Source organism: Dama dama, chromosome 4 (genome assembly GCF_033118175.1).
Source record: "Dama dama isolate Ldn47 chromosome 4, ASM3311817v1, whole genome shotgun sequence".
Taxonomy (NCBI): Eukaryota; Metazoa; Chordata; class Mammalia; order Artiodactyla; family Cervidae; genus Dama; species Dama dama.
The window spans coordinates 31,706,830-31,720,787 of record NC_083684.1 but is presented as its reverse complement, the minus strand read 5'-3'; the positions used below and the strand labels follow the sequence as shown (position 1 = coordinate 31,720,787).

The following is a 13,958-nucleotide window of genomic DNA, read 5'->3' as shown; positions in this document are numbered from 1 at the left end:
GGTGTTTCATGAGCAGACTGTCTGTCTTACCACCATTTTACCATGTGAACTGATGAAGTTTTTCAGGTTCTACTGTCCACTGGGAACTTGGTTCTCTAAAGTAAATTGGTGCTGCAGTGAGGCTCATTTGTTTGAAGTTCATTAAGAATATGAGGACAATTGGACAATTTGGACTTGACCTTTATGATAATCTAACTGTGACTGTTGAAATCATGCAGCACTTACACAAGTTTTTAAAAGACCCAAGTTGGTGTAAATGGGCTTTTTTTTTTAATGCCTTTGGAATTCCTTTCATTTTTTTCTTCTGAAGACTGAAATGTTAGACCTTTGTCTTTAGTCTTTGCCTTCATTTGTTCCAAATCAGGTAGCAAGAGGTTCTGGGATTCTTGATTGACATAAACACTAAGTTTACAGAGAATAATGACCAACTTCAGGATAGCAACAGGCAGTAAGACTAAATTAACACTCTGTTTTCTGAAATCCATTTCAGCAACTGTACCAGATCCTGACAGACTTTGATATCCGGTTTTATATGTATGAACTACTTAAAGTAAGTAACAGTCATAAACAGTGACTTTTTTCAGGATTATTCATTAAAGGAGTTTTTTGAGAGGACATAACAGAACTCAGGAAGAATATATCTTGACACCCAGAGAATTTAATGGGTTTGAGGTGGGGGTGGGTGGGTAACTTATTGAGGCCTTCATTGTGGGATCTTTACATAGAAACTTTCCAGTGGACCTGAGAAAAATGGCCAGGTTAGGGCTACTGGGGACATTATACCAGAGGTTAGAATCTCATTCTTCATAACTCTTGTTGGTTCTTGGTTTTTAATTGTTTTGTTTTTGCTGTTTAATTAATGCTTATTAGTTTTCGTTACTTACCAAGTCACCCCAAACTTAGTGACTTTTAGAAAACAGTTTATTATTTGCCATAATTCACTGGATTGGATGGGTGGGTCTTTTGATCTGGGGCAAGAAGGTCCAGACTGGGATGGCAGCTGGCATGACTTGAGGTCTCATCCTCCAGAAAGTTGCTCTGGGCTACTTCCCATGGTGGTCTCATCAAGTCCCAACAACAAGAGAGGGCAAACCTTGATATATGTAAGCCCTTTTCAAGCCTCAACTTTTGTTAGGTTTGCTAATGCCCTATTGGCCAAAGTAAGGCACGTGGCCAGACCTGGATTCAAAGGGTGAAGTAGTAGATGCCACTTTTTCATGGGCAGAGCGTTAAGTTACATCATGTAAGGACATGCATATAAGGATGGTGGACATTTTACAGCCATCCTGTTCTTGCCATTTCTCATAGTCCCTTTCTTATATGGGACAACTTACCCTGTAACCTATGTGTTTAGCCCTGGCTGATTAACCTGGAGATGCAAGGAGAGGCAATGAGTAGATTTTCTAGGAGACTTACTAATCCCAGGACTGAAATTTTCAGGTGTTACTGATTGACAAAGGAATGATATTTTTTAGTTTGTCTAGGTAAAAACTTAAGTAAAGAATTCTAAAAAGGTTTGTAAAATGGAGTAGGCTAATGTTTTTTTAGGGTCAGGGGTCACTAAGAATCTAATGAAAACTATGAGCCACCCCCATGCATGTAAAATAACATGATATAAAGTTTTAGGATGGAATGCATGGATCTCAATTTAAGAACCTCTGGAAGAATGTAGAGGTGTCCTTAGATTAGTTCACAGCATCCCAATAACAGTAATAATACACGTCTTTGCAGGTTGGTCATTTCAGTGGCTCCCAGTGCCTGATGTCCTCTCTGCCTTCTGGAGGCAGCAGCTACACGGTGGGGGTCATACTTTCTGCCTATGAGGCAGAGAATCCCAGATGAAATTTGAAAAACATCTTTGATGCCTAATGGTCAGAAACTATCAGGTTTTTAAATTGAAATAATTCCCCCAAGGAATTGAAGAGCAGTCAGTACCTCCACAGGGAAGCCAAATAGTGAACTTGGTGAAAGAATTCATCCCCTTACTGTATTTGTTCAGCTGTTGCTTTCTTCAGGTAATTTTTCACACCTTAGGTATTGTGGTCCTAATTAATTTATTCCTTTGGGCAAAGACTGGGCAAAATTACAGAATCAGCACTTGCTAAGTTTTCCCAAAGATGGAGAAAATGGGGATAGGGAAGAAGTGTAGAAAATGTTGAAGGAGCTGAGGTCGAGGGCTACAGAGTGATTGCTTGGTGACTCACTCAGGCTTCCTGTCAGAGCGCCTGGTTCAGGTTTAGGGAGGGTGTCCTCAGGAGCCCTGGTTCCCTACAGCACTGCCCCAGAGCCAATGTGGAATCTTGCTGCCACTGTTGATATAAAACAAGACAGAAAATTGAAGTATTCAATTTAATTGGTGCTTAAATTGAAGTCCTATATAGGACAGTGCAGTTACAGAAGATTTCTCTCCTTGCATAGATTATATTCTCACTTTTTCCACCATAGTTTGGTTTCACCTGTTCTTGACCTTCATATGAAGAGCATCATACTGTATACTCTATTGTGTCTGGGAAAAGCAAAATTTGCATATTCCTGGAATGCTGCTTGTATGGATTGTATTCTGGCTTATATATTCCCAGTACAGTGCCCTTGCTGCTCCAATCCCAGTGATCCTCAAGGACAATACTAATATTAGAAGACATGTTAATCTAGAAAATTCATGGGACACTTACTTGAAAGACTAGCCGTGTTGCAGATAAGATTGGGATGTCATTCTTCATGTGGATCCTTCATGTGTTGTTTGAACTCTTATGAGAAGTGACTCCAGTGTGGTTCCTCAATCTGGTTTTAAACACATCAAATTAAGCCAACATATGATTTCTAAATCCAGGTGGCTGGTCTGTTGCTACCAGCGCCAAGTAGGAGAGGAGTGCCTGAATAAGTGTCACTGTATCATCCCCCTTTTAAAGAGACTTTTATAAGAGCCCTTGGTGTCCTTCCCACAGCCTCCTTTCGACCAGCGGCTAGCGTAGTGTGCCCAGAGGGCAAGGGTGCCTTCTGAGGCATGTGTTTTCTCTTTTACTACAGACAGTAAGACTACCTTTCTGGAGACTGTGTTCAAATCAAGCTGTCACAATGAGAATGTACTTGCACTGGGGGCACGGGTGGTTGGGGGTTTGCTTACTTTTTCTCTGTGCTTTCTTATCTAATAGGCTCTGGATTACTGCCACAGCAAGGGAATCATGCACAGGGATGTGAAACCTCACAATGTCATGATAGATCACCAGCAGAAAAAGGTACCATTACAGCCAGGCAGCAACAAGCCTTTCATTGGAAGGCTCAGGGCCGACCCGAACTCTGGTCAGGACCTAGGTGGTTTCTAAAGACCCATGCTGTTTCCTCTGGCAGACTTACGATACTGTTATTTCTCCAGTCTCCACTGTTAGTTTCTACTTCACATAAGCGTAGCATACAAGGAAAGTAGACAGCTGACCCTGACTGTCGTCGCTTGTTTACTATGGTCATGGTTTTCCTAGAGGGCCTCAGAAAGAAACTACAGCTGGTGATTTTTACTTCCTTTCTTAATGACCCTCAGACCAATCTGTCTGACCTTAAAAGTACACATGGGTCCCTCCTGTTTTTGAAACTCAGTTCTGATTGTCCCTGACTGGTGAGTAAATGAATCAACTAGTGTTAGATTAGTGAAGAGCTAGAGCAGTTCTTCACTCCTGGAGTGGGGCACACGTCCCCAACCCTTTCTGTTACGACTAGAGCTTGTAATGGAAACTGTGAGTAATGAGGGATGTGTTAACACATGCAGCTGGTTATGGGGGCAGAAGACAAGCTTAAGCTTTATTGATCTAGAGAGATGATAAGCCAGGATAATTTAAATGTTAAGGAAAAACAACTAAGATTCCAACCAAGTGCTCCGCTCTAGAAATGACCTCTTAGCAGTTCCCAGAAAGTACATGTGCCTTTTTAGCCAGTGCACTTGATAACATTTTTTATGTGGCCAAAGATTATCTAATGGGATGTGGCCTTGTTGTTAGACAGAGGCATCTGGAGACACTCCTTTCACATGTTTTATTTCTGTCGTATTTATAGCTGCGACTGATAGACTGGGGTCTGGCGGAATTCTATCATCCCGCCCAGGAGTACAATGTCCGAGTGGCCTCCAGGTACTTCAAGGGACCAGAGCTCCTTGTGGACTATCAGGTAAAGTTGTTAATGAGGCACCGCTGAGTTCTTTTTACTTTTGCTTAGGGCTTTTCCTGGTTTTTTCTTTTTCCTGGTTTTTATTTATAGTCAGTTTGGTTACATTAAAAATCCAGTCTATATTCTACCCCAAAATGATAAAATGATAATGATGGATTTGTCTCAGCCATTTTTTTTTTTTGGCTTTGAATTTTAAATTATCTACAGAGGTCAACTGAAGATTAGAAACTCAGATCAGAAAAGTGACGTTTGTAACCCCCTTCACTGACAGGTTGTCTTTATTTCCACAGATGTATGATTATAGCTTGGATATGTGGAGTTTGGGCTGTATGTTAGCGAGCATGATCTTTCGAAAGGAGCCCTTCTTTCATGGACAGGATAACTATGACCAGGTAAGCAAACACCATCCGACTCCCATCATTTGGGGGCAGATGCCAAGAAGATAGCATCTTGATAGGAATGCTGTTATTGAGTCCCTAAATACCACTCAGTGTAAGCTTTTCTCCAGGGTAAAGAATTTCACAGAATCTTGTCTATGGTCCCAAAGATAGAGACAGACAGTGCTGTGTTATGCCCAACTTCCAAGTTGAGTCTATGAAAAAGCTAAGTACCTCCTTGTACAAGATTCTAGTCGTTCGGTTTTGTTTTTTGTTTGTTTTTAGGCTGTGCTGGGTCGTCATTGCTGCACGTGGCCTTTCTCTGGTTGCAGAGAGCGGAGGCTACTCTGTCAGTTTGGTGCGCGGGCTTCTCATTGTGGTGGCTTCTCTGGTTGCAGAGCACAGCTCTAGGGCATGTGGGCTTCCGTGGTTGCAGTTCCCAGGCTCTAGAGCACAGGCTCAGTAGTTGTGGCTCATGGGCTTAGTTGCTGCATGGCATGTGGGATATTCAGGGACCAGGGGTCGAACTCATATTCCTTGCACTGGCAGGCAGGTTCTCAACCACTGGACCACCAGGGAAACCCATAGGTATTAGGTTTTATGTCCCCATAATCATCAGTTTCTAAAAGATGATTGTCGTAAGTTGTGTTATCCTTTTAAAGGCATTTTGAAAATGTGCGTTCATGTGAACTTCATATCCGTGAGTCTGCTGCCTGTCTGCCCTGGGCTCAGATGTGTATCTGTTCCCCGGAAGTGCAGTGCTGTGGAAGCCTTCCAATGCCTGGGTCCAGCGTCCCCGCGGGCTCGCCGTGAGTTCTATGCTCAGTGACTTGGTCAGTTTGTTCTGTGTTTCAGCTCGTTCGCATTGCCAAGGTTCTGGGTACAGATGAGCTGTATGGGTATCTGAAGAAGTATCACATAGACCTAGATCCGCACTTCAACGATATTCTGGGACAGTAAGTAAGAGAGAGAGAAAGAGGCTCTGAATTTATCCCATTTCAGAAGTGAAAAGGTTAGCCGAAATAGCTTTCTGAAGATCTTTCCCCTTTCTACTTATATCAGAATTGAGATATTCTTTTTTTCCCCCATATATATTTTAACTTGAGCTATTTTAGCATTGTTTACATTTGTCTTCTAATCATTTTACTTCTCTAAGAGATAACCTGTTAATAGAAAATGGAAGACAAAAATCATGCCACAGGACAGAACTTTCTGGAATAGCGTATGCTTATTTTAATGCAAAATCTTAGAACGCTGTGCTTCTTTGAATAAGAGAGTTATAGTTTCTTCTTATTCTGTATAATGGATTTTCTGTAAGAGCAAATTTTAAAGCCTATTTTCAGATACAGTACAATGGTGTTGAGAAATAAATGTGTTGACAATTTTCAGAGAGTAATTTTATGGAACCTCCATGTTTCTGCGGCCAGCTCTCTAAATATATCTGCTAAACAATAAAGATTACTCACATGCCTCACCCAGAATCGACTCAAAGCCTGAGGCATAAAACATTATCTAGAAAGGTTCCACAAATTTTGCACCAGATGTAGACGTTTTAACTAATTATGTATCCATCTCGGAGCACTGTTTTGTTTGAGGGCGCTGGTGGGTAGGGGTATGACAAGTGGTACCAGTAACAGTGGGGTTTGATCAGCTTGTGATCAGTGCGGTGCTCTAAGACTTTGCTGGCTTTAGCCCTAATAAGGATTTTTGTGGAATTTAATCTCCAAATACTGATGCTTTACTTTTCTTCTCAGACATTCACGGAAACGCTGGGAAAATTTCATCCATAGTGAGAACAGACACCTCGTCAGCCCTGAGGCCCTAGATCTTCTGGACAAGCTTCTGCGATACGACCATCAACAGAGACTGACCGCCAAAGAGGCCATGGAGCACCCGTACTTCTGTGAGTCTCTGGGGCCTGGTTGTCAAAGGGGAATGCTTCCACCTTCTGTCTTTGAGGCCAGACAAGAGATTCTGGAGATTTGGGTGGATTGTCCTTGGGATTTGGCCCCATTAGTTCTAGACTCTTGAAATAACTCTGCAGATCTGTTTCTTGATGCTCCAGGTGTTTGCTTGTTCATTGCTATAGTTCCCCTGAGTCAGGTCTGTTGGACCATTGCCTGTGACCCCCACGTTGATAGATCACAAGTATCTAAAATTTAGTTTTCAAATACATAAGTTTGTGTGGAAACCTAATCAAAGATTTTTTCCCCTCCAAAAAAACAAGTGATTTGTTGAAAATAATAAGGTGATCATAGCGTATTTTTAAAGAAGGAAGTTAGTTAAATAAATACAAGGAATTTGGGGAAAGGATAGCAAGTGTGAAAAGACCTCCCTCAGATCCTATCTGTATTACTGACTTCTTAGGTCTCACTTTGAAGTATGTGTGTATATTCAGTTTATGTGACTGCTTATTTATCTGCAGACATGTGGTTCTCCCTCTGATAAAGTATGTCCCAGACTTTCATCAGAGACAGTGTGAGGTCATTTAGTCCAGTCACAGAGAAGACTTGAGCATAAGGGAGGTTAAGTGACCTTAGTTTTCCTTCTGAAGCAAGATTAGACCTTTCAACCTGTCTCTTGCTTGACCAGTATGCTATCTTTCCTTGATATCTTTCCTCCTCCTTTTTTCCCCCCTCTGGAGATGAAGTAAATCTTGCCCAAAGAATTCATGCTCTCTGGTTGTGAGCCTGCTTGCCCATGAACTGTAGTTGAAAGCAGATTTTAAAAAATCTTACCCTTCATTCTTCAAGTGCAGCTGGATGTCATCTCTCCAGGTTCCATCACAGAAAGCTACTTTTACCCTCTGAGTTTGATTGGATTAAGAACACTGATGTTTATATTATACAAATCATGATTTGTCTGCTTTTCCAAATACATGGTATACTTCCAAAAAATTTTTTTATTGCTTAAAATCCATAGATCTTCTAATGGGTCCTTTTATTCACCGTTTTCATCCTCTGAAGTGTTTATCACACATACTTTGAAGAGATTAGGAGCTGGATATGTCATTAGTATTCATGGAAAATAAGACATAAGAAAATTAGTAGAAATTTTGAACCGTGGACAGTGGGTGTTTCTGTGCTTCTCTTTCCCCTAAATCTCAGCAGTCGCACTTGTACTCTGCAGAGGTATGAGCTGACTATGAGAGCGTTTCCCAGTCATTTCTCAGCATTTGTAATTTTTGTTGCCCTCTCAACCCTGGCTTCCTATGTTTCTGTCTCACTGAGGAAGGTTGGGTCTGTCATGGTGTCTGCCCCCAACCCCTAACCCAGGCTGGCCCTACCTCTGCTGAGTGTCCTCCTGTTTTCTTGCAGACCCCGTGGTGAAGGAGCAGTCCCAGCCTTGTGCAGATAATGCTGTACTTTCCAGTGGTCTCACGGCGGCCCGATGAAGACTGGAAAGCGACGGGTAATGCGGCATTGATGCTTGCCAATAAAACCAACCAACCAAACACAAACCTTGAAGGAAAACTACAGTGTGATAAAAAGAAATTCTAGCCATTCCTTCTAAACGCAAAGAAGAGTAAAGACCTAAAAGTCTGTCAAAAAGAAACTCCCCAGCACTAGTCTACAGGGAGCTGCCATTGGGCAGCCTGACGATGCACATAGTTGAGAACCTGAGGGGGACTCTCCCTTTGGAATGCATGGGAGATGAGAGACTCGGAGTTGTTGTACATTTCCTTTATTTAACAGGAGACCACTGTTGAATTAACCTGTTGAAGTCAACAAGCTCTGAATATCTGACTTCCTATCTATTCCACTGCGGTCTGGGTTTCCTTTGGTGAGATTCAGGCTCAAGTTTTAGCAAAATGTCAGCAGTCTGAACTGACACACCAGCCTCATTTATGAAAAGGAGATACTAAAACAGTGACAGTATTTTTTTTTCTAAACTCTTTTACAGATTCATGTTTTATGTATTTTTTTCTTTTTTTTTTTTTTTAACGACATGAGCTCTCTGGGAAATGTACCTCATCCCTGCCGTTTTCTTCTAAGTGTATTCATTTGGGAGCAAACTGCAGTCACTCTCACCAGAGTCCCATTTGATGTCAGGAGGCATCACTTTAAACCTTGTGATGCCTTGGACAGGTCCATCTGTTCCATCAAAAGTTGAATGCTAAGTTGCATAACTTGGAGCTTACTGTAACCTTCGTTGATTTGCCTAACCTTAAAATCTTGTTGCTATTTTTTTCATGTAGCTTTTTTTCTTTTTCCAGTCTTTTAAGGAAAACTTCATTTCCCAGCATATCCCTGTATGTGCACCTATTTTAATGCACATCTCTGAAACAAAGACTTTTTGTTCACAACCATGACTAAAGCTGGAAAGTCAGTCTTCAGGGAGGGAGGATAAAAACATCCTGTTAGAATTTATTCAGGAAAGACAAATTGGGTGGCGGGGGAGGGAAAGTCCTCCTTTCCTACCCTTTACCCCTTTTTATCCCCATGAGAAACAATTTCCCTCTATAATCAGGGTAATCTGCATTTTTGAGCTCTGATAGGTATACATGAACGTGTTGGCAAAGAAGAGTCTTTCTCACGTGCAGAGCCTGGCGTTATGTGGGCAGGGCCACCCATAACCCGTGACCAGACAGAGTAACATACAAGGGACTTGGGGAAGGTGGTGGAGCTGCTGGGACAAGTGTCAAAGATTGGGATCCACTGTGCTAGCCTTCATGTTAAGCAGAGTAAGCTGTATTTTGTTTAAGAAGATTTTAAAAATGGGGGCTGATATCGTTCTTGGGGACCTGTCATCAACATGGTTTGCACGCAGCCCCCTGACCCCAGCTGCAGAGCCATGCCACAGCTGTGGGGACCTCTCCCACTGGGCTAGAGCTCAAGGTGTCTACCACCACATCACACTTTAGGGTTTCTTTATTAACTATTTAATAATGCCATACATTTTTATAAGGTTAGATTGTTTGAAAGCATCTGTTTACATTCCATATTCCAATAAAATTGTATTGGTATTGGTAGCAGGTCCTATCTCTAAATGTAGATTCTATTTTTGTCATTTGGTCAGTGGGAACTTAAAATACAAATAAAACAAGGTCCCAAAGCCAGGAAATGCATTCTGTTAAGGTTCTCATACCAGTGCTTCCTACCTTCATTGCACGTCCTGTATATTAATGTATACATTTGTTCTACCTGGAAATCAGAAACAAGACAGCACTTCTTGGCTGAACCTATATTGATATGGTAGGCAGCAAAACTCAAGTGTTTCAGACTGTCAGACACCTTCTGACATGCCCTTCTAGGCAACACCGAACTGTTGGTTATTATTTATTAGGGAGATGTGCCACTGTGTGTCTTTCCTGCCCTACCCATCTCCTCTTTTGTCACTCATTCCCTTCCCCCACCCTTCTTTTTTTTCTTCAAGTCACCTGTCTGGACCAGGCAGGGAGAGCCTGCTGGAGAGTCTTGATGAAGTAGTAACCCTGCTTTTCTCTCTTGAGTCCCCCAGAGGCAATAAAAGCATCTGGAGCAGGGTCAGGCGACCGACTTCTGCCTCTCTCTCCTCTGGTCATGATGTGGTATGTGCAAACACAGCTCACCTGCCTGTCCTCGGGGTCTATGGCTGCAGCTTGGCAAAGGAGTAATTTTTCCATTTTATGCATACAGTTTACTTTTCGCCACCGCTACTTTTTACCTCTGTTCATGCCTTAGACATAAAGCATAACTGAGTTTAAAATGCACACTCCTTTCCAAGGCTGGTCTTGACACCCAACTTGTGGCTGGCTGACTATGACTGGTTCTTTCCCAAACTGAACTGAGTCTAGTCCAGACCTTTCCTCTTTTCCTAGCTCCAAAACCATTTTGTGTGCAGATGGACCTAGTTCCCCTGAGATTTTAGAGTCTTTTCCTGGATTAGGAAGCAGTCTTGGAAAATTCAAAAGACGGATGAGAGAGTGTGTGTGTGTGTGAGTCTAGTCTTATATCTAGACAAAGCTATGGTAGATTCACCCACCCAGTATCCTTTCCGGTTAGCATATTATTTCTTAAATTCATCTCAGTAATTTTCATTAGACATTTTGTTTGCTTCATTACCTTACAACAGGTTAAAAGTGCCTAAGATAAGGATTTACTGTTTCCTAAAGAAAAGCAAAAATAATGTGGGGAACAGGGTAGTGTTACACTGTCATCTCAGGTACTGCCTATGTTCAAGAACATAGACCTGGCGTGGCGAGAACAGAAGGTTCCTGTGCCAAATACAGATGGGTGTATCAGAGGTGGTTGGCCACAAGTGGGTCTGACTGCAAGGTTTTGCTTCAGCTGAGAAACCCCATGGTGAGAGCAGAACTGATGAAGTGCTGAGATTTTCATCAGGTTTGCTTGCAGTTCACTCTCCCCAGGACCGTATCAGTTGGCCCACACCTATCCTGTTCTAGCCAGTGGTGGGCGACTGGGCAGGAGAAGTATACAAGGAGTGTATAATGCAGACCACGCATTCCCAGTTCTTCTTAGGACTCAGAGGGGTGTCAGTGCCAGTTCCATGAGGCGTGCAAACATTGGTCCCTCTGCTGGGTCCCCTCCGGCATACCAGTGCTCGTGAGGCTCAAAGCATGTGTATTCCCTTGCAGAGAAGGAAGGTACTCTCCATCCGATTGATTAGAGGAGACAGAAGAGTTTGTGATCCTTGGGGCAGGGAGAGAGGACAGGAGAGGGGATTGTTTAAAGAAGACAGGGAATCAGTTTAAAAATAAAAAACAAAAACAGTGCAAAGGTAGATCTTGAGAGGAAGGAACATGACTTTTGAGGCGTGAAAGCAAGGCGGGGCACAGATTCAAGTTCTGGAACACGCCCTGAGATGGGCGCTCCCCACGGGTTGGTTCCAGCGGGACCGCACGGTGGTGCTCTCGAGGCAGGTGCTCAGTCCCAGAGAGAGCCCGCAGCCGTGGGCCTCAGCCCGCGCCTACTCAGGGAAATGACTTAGCTTCTCCCAGGTGCTGCTGTGATGAGGATGGAAGCAAAATCATTTTGGGACACAAACAATTGGAAGAATTTTTATATATGCATTGAAATGGATCTGAGAGAGCCCCGTCAACAGTCTCCTTTAATGCCAGTTCAGATTAATGATTCATCTAGGAACCTGTGTTACTGCGCAAGCATACACAGGAGAAAGCAACCTGCCCTCCACATGAATAGGAGTGGACAGTAACTGCTCAGAGTCAAGGCCATTGAGATGTAAACCCCAAAGCAAAAGCAGGGTCCATATGAGCAGACAAGAAACCAACATTTGTCAGTGAGCTTAATAAATCTAAGACTGAGTGACATCTTGCCATTAAAAAGTAACCCCAGGGGGGGAGTGAGGGGAGGGTAGGTGGCGAGGAAACATCTGGCTCAAAACCAGTAATAAATGCTTTGGAGCTATATGGATGTGTCAATGGAAATAACCCCAACCAGGTATTATAGAGGCTGGGGGAAGCGATGGAATGGGATTATACAGGTGATGCATATTTTCATGTAGAGACTCAACAGTGTGCTGCAATTGTGATACTTAATCCTGAACTGCATGTATTGGGGATTGTTTTTTTTTTTTTTTTAAGTTCACTGAATCAATAAATTAACAGTTTTTCACTTGCTGGCTTTTCTTGCTGTAAATGGTGACTAAGAGGTTGGAACAGAAATCTCGACACCCAGTGGAAAGCTTGAATAAACCTTCCAGAACCACGGAGCCGGCTGTCTCCTTCTGTTTGCAGAAAAGCAACACTGCCTGGGTTGTGATCCTTTACTAAAGAGTACTTTAGTACATGGTTGACTACCACTTTGTATCACTAGATGACTGATGTATAATTTCTATGCTGCTGCCCTTTAGAGGAAAGAAAAACGTCATGTGAAATCCTGTTTTCATAAATAAAAATGTTGACAATCACCAGCCTTGCCAAGTGGGACACAAGCCACTGCCATACGAGGACCTTAAACTTGTATTTCCTGTCTCTTGGGGGAGAGGAGGAATAAACCTGGAATTGAGAAGATGTGTGGGTGGGCGGTTACAGTTAATCACCTAGGTGTGAAGACTCCTTTAGCAGAAGTGGTGGAACTAGGGTGGTACGGGGACAGCCCTGTTTCTTGGTACTTGCTCCTGAATTCAGGTACAGCCCGGAACCTGCTGCTTGGGGTTGACTGTTTGCCTGTACAACTTTAACCTTTGTGGCAGTTTTCTGCATTTATGTAAGAAAACCTCTCCCCAGCCCCATTCCTTGCAACGTAGGCGAGCACGTGCTGTTGTGTGTCCAATGGAGTCTTTTGTTAGTGCCCTTGTTCTCACTGCTCCCTTGGTGGAATTGGACACTTGAAAATCATTTGCTGAAGAGTCATTTCTTTCTTAGCCTTATACACCAGGCAGCCTTTCTCAAACACTAAGCAGGTGAACCCTTCCTGTATCCAAAGAAAGTGGGTCATGAGATGATTCTGTATGACAGCTTCCTAGGTGCACTGTCCCTTCCATTACTGCTGTGGTACCGTTCTGAGATGATGCTTCTAGAATTCCACTGGCATCTCAACCGCCCACTCTGCTGTGCTGGACATGGCAAGAGGAACGAAGTTTTCAGGCCATGCCAGACGGCCACTTCCAGGGGAGAGTTAAAAATACTTGAGCTGCCGTTTTGCTCTTTATTCATCTGGGGCCTTTCCCTGTGTAAATAGTCATCTGATTCTTGGTCCAAAGACATCCTGAGTAAACCAGGTCAGATCTAATGAGGACTCTGGAGCTGGGCTATTGAACTTCTAGTTCGGGCTCGCCCAAGATGGTCAAGAGGGATGCTTTTAGATGAGCATCCTGGACCTGAGAGCAGTGGAGGGGCCAAGACTGCCTCTGTAAGTGGTGATGGGAAAGGGTACTATTTGAAACCTGAAACCAGTCAGTCCTTACCTGGTTTTCCACATAGTGCCATGTGCAAGTCAGGCTTGTAGACTATTTCCAGCGCTCCCCAGAAGGGAGCCACTCGCCCGTGGAGGCCTCTCTTCACTCCCAGTCAGATTGATTAATGTCGTCTTTCCCCTCCTCCCGTCTCTCCCCAGGTCTGTTGCTGTTCCTCCCACTTTTCCATAAGCAGAACAAGAACCAAATCAAACGTCTTAACGTGTATAGAGAGATCACGTTCCGTGAGCAGACACAAAACGGTGGCGGGTTTGGCGAGCACGAACTAGACCAACCGAAGGGCAGCCCACCACCGTATATCAAACCTCACTTCCGAATGTAAAAGGTTCTCACACCTTTGGCTTCCTGTTGACTTCCTCCTGACCCAGAAAGCATGGGAAATGTGAAGGGTATGCGAAATGGTTGTTGGTTACTGTTGCTCCCCCGTGCCCCTGGTTCGTCCCGTGGCCACCTGTTTTTCCAGCAAACCACGTTAACCAGCCAACCACAGACTCCAGCGGGGGCACGGGGCGTATATGGCATGACGGGCGGTTACATATTATAATTTTA

The 13,958-nt window shown here is 43.4% G+C and overlaps 1 protein-coding gene across 2 annotated transcripts in view; it reads left to right on the top strand.

The window, feature by feature from the left end:
* Positions 1-13,958, top strand: part of CSNK2A2 (casein kinase 2 alpha 2) — a 34,876-nt gene extending 20,918 nt beyond the window's left edge. The window contains exons 5-12 of one of the 2 annotated variants that reach the window (XM_061138624.1): positions 491-550; positions 3,153-3,236; positions 4,045-4,155; positions 4,446-4,547; positions 5,388-5,488; positions 6,287-6,435; positions 7,850-7,943; positions 13,550-13,958. In XM_061138624.1, coding sequence (XP_060994607.1) covers positions 491-550; positions 3,153-3,236; positions 4,045-4,155; positions 4,446-4,547; positions 5,388-5,488; positions 6,287-6,435; positions 7,850-7,926 — 684 coding nt within the window. In that variant the 3' untranslated portion in view covers positions 7,927-7,943; positions 13,550-13,958. Of the gene's footprint in view, positions 1-490; positions 551-3,152; positions 3,237-4,044; positions 4,156-4,445; positions 4,548-5,387; positions 5,489-6,286; positions 6,436-7,849; positions 12,402-13,549 lie in introns of those variants that run through there. The other variant, XM_061138623.1, reaches the window with a different exon arrangement.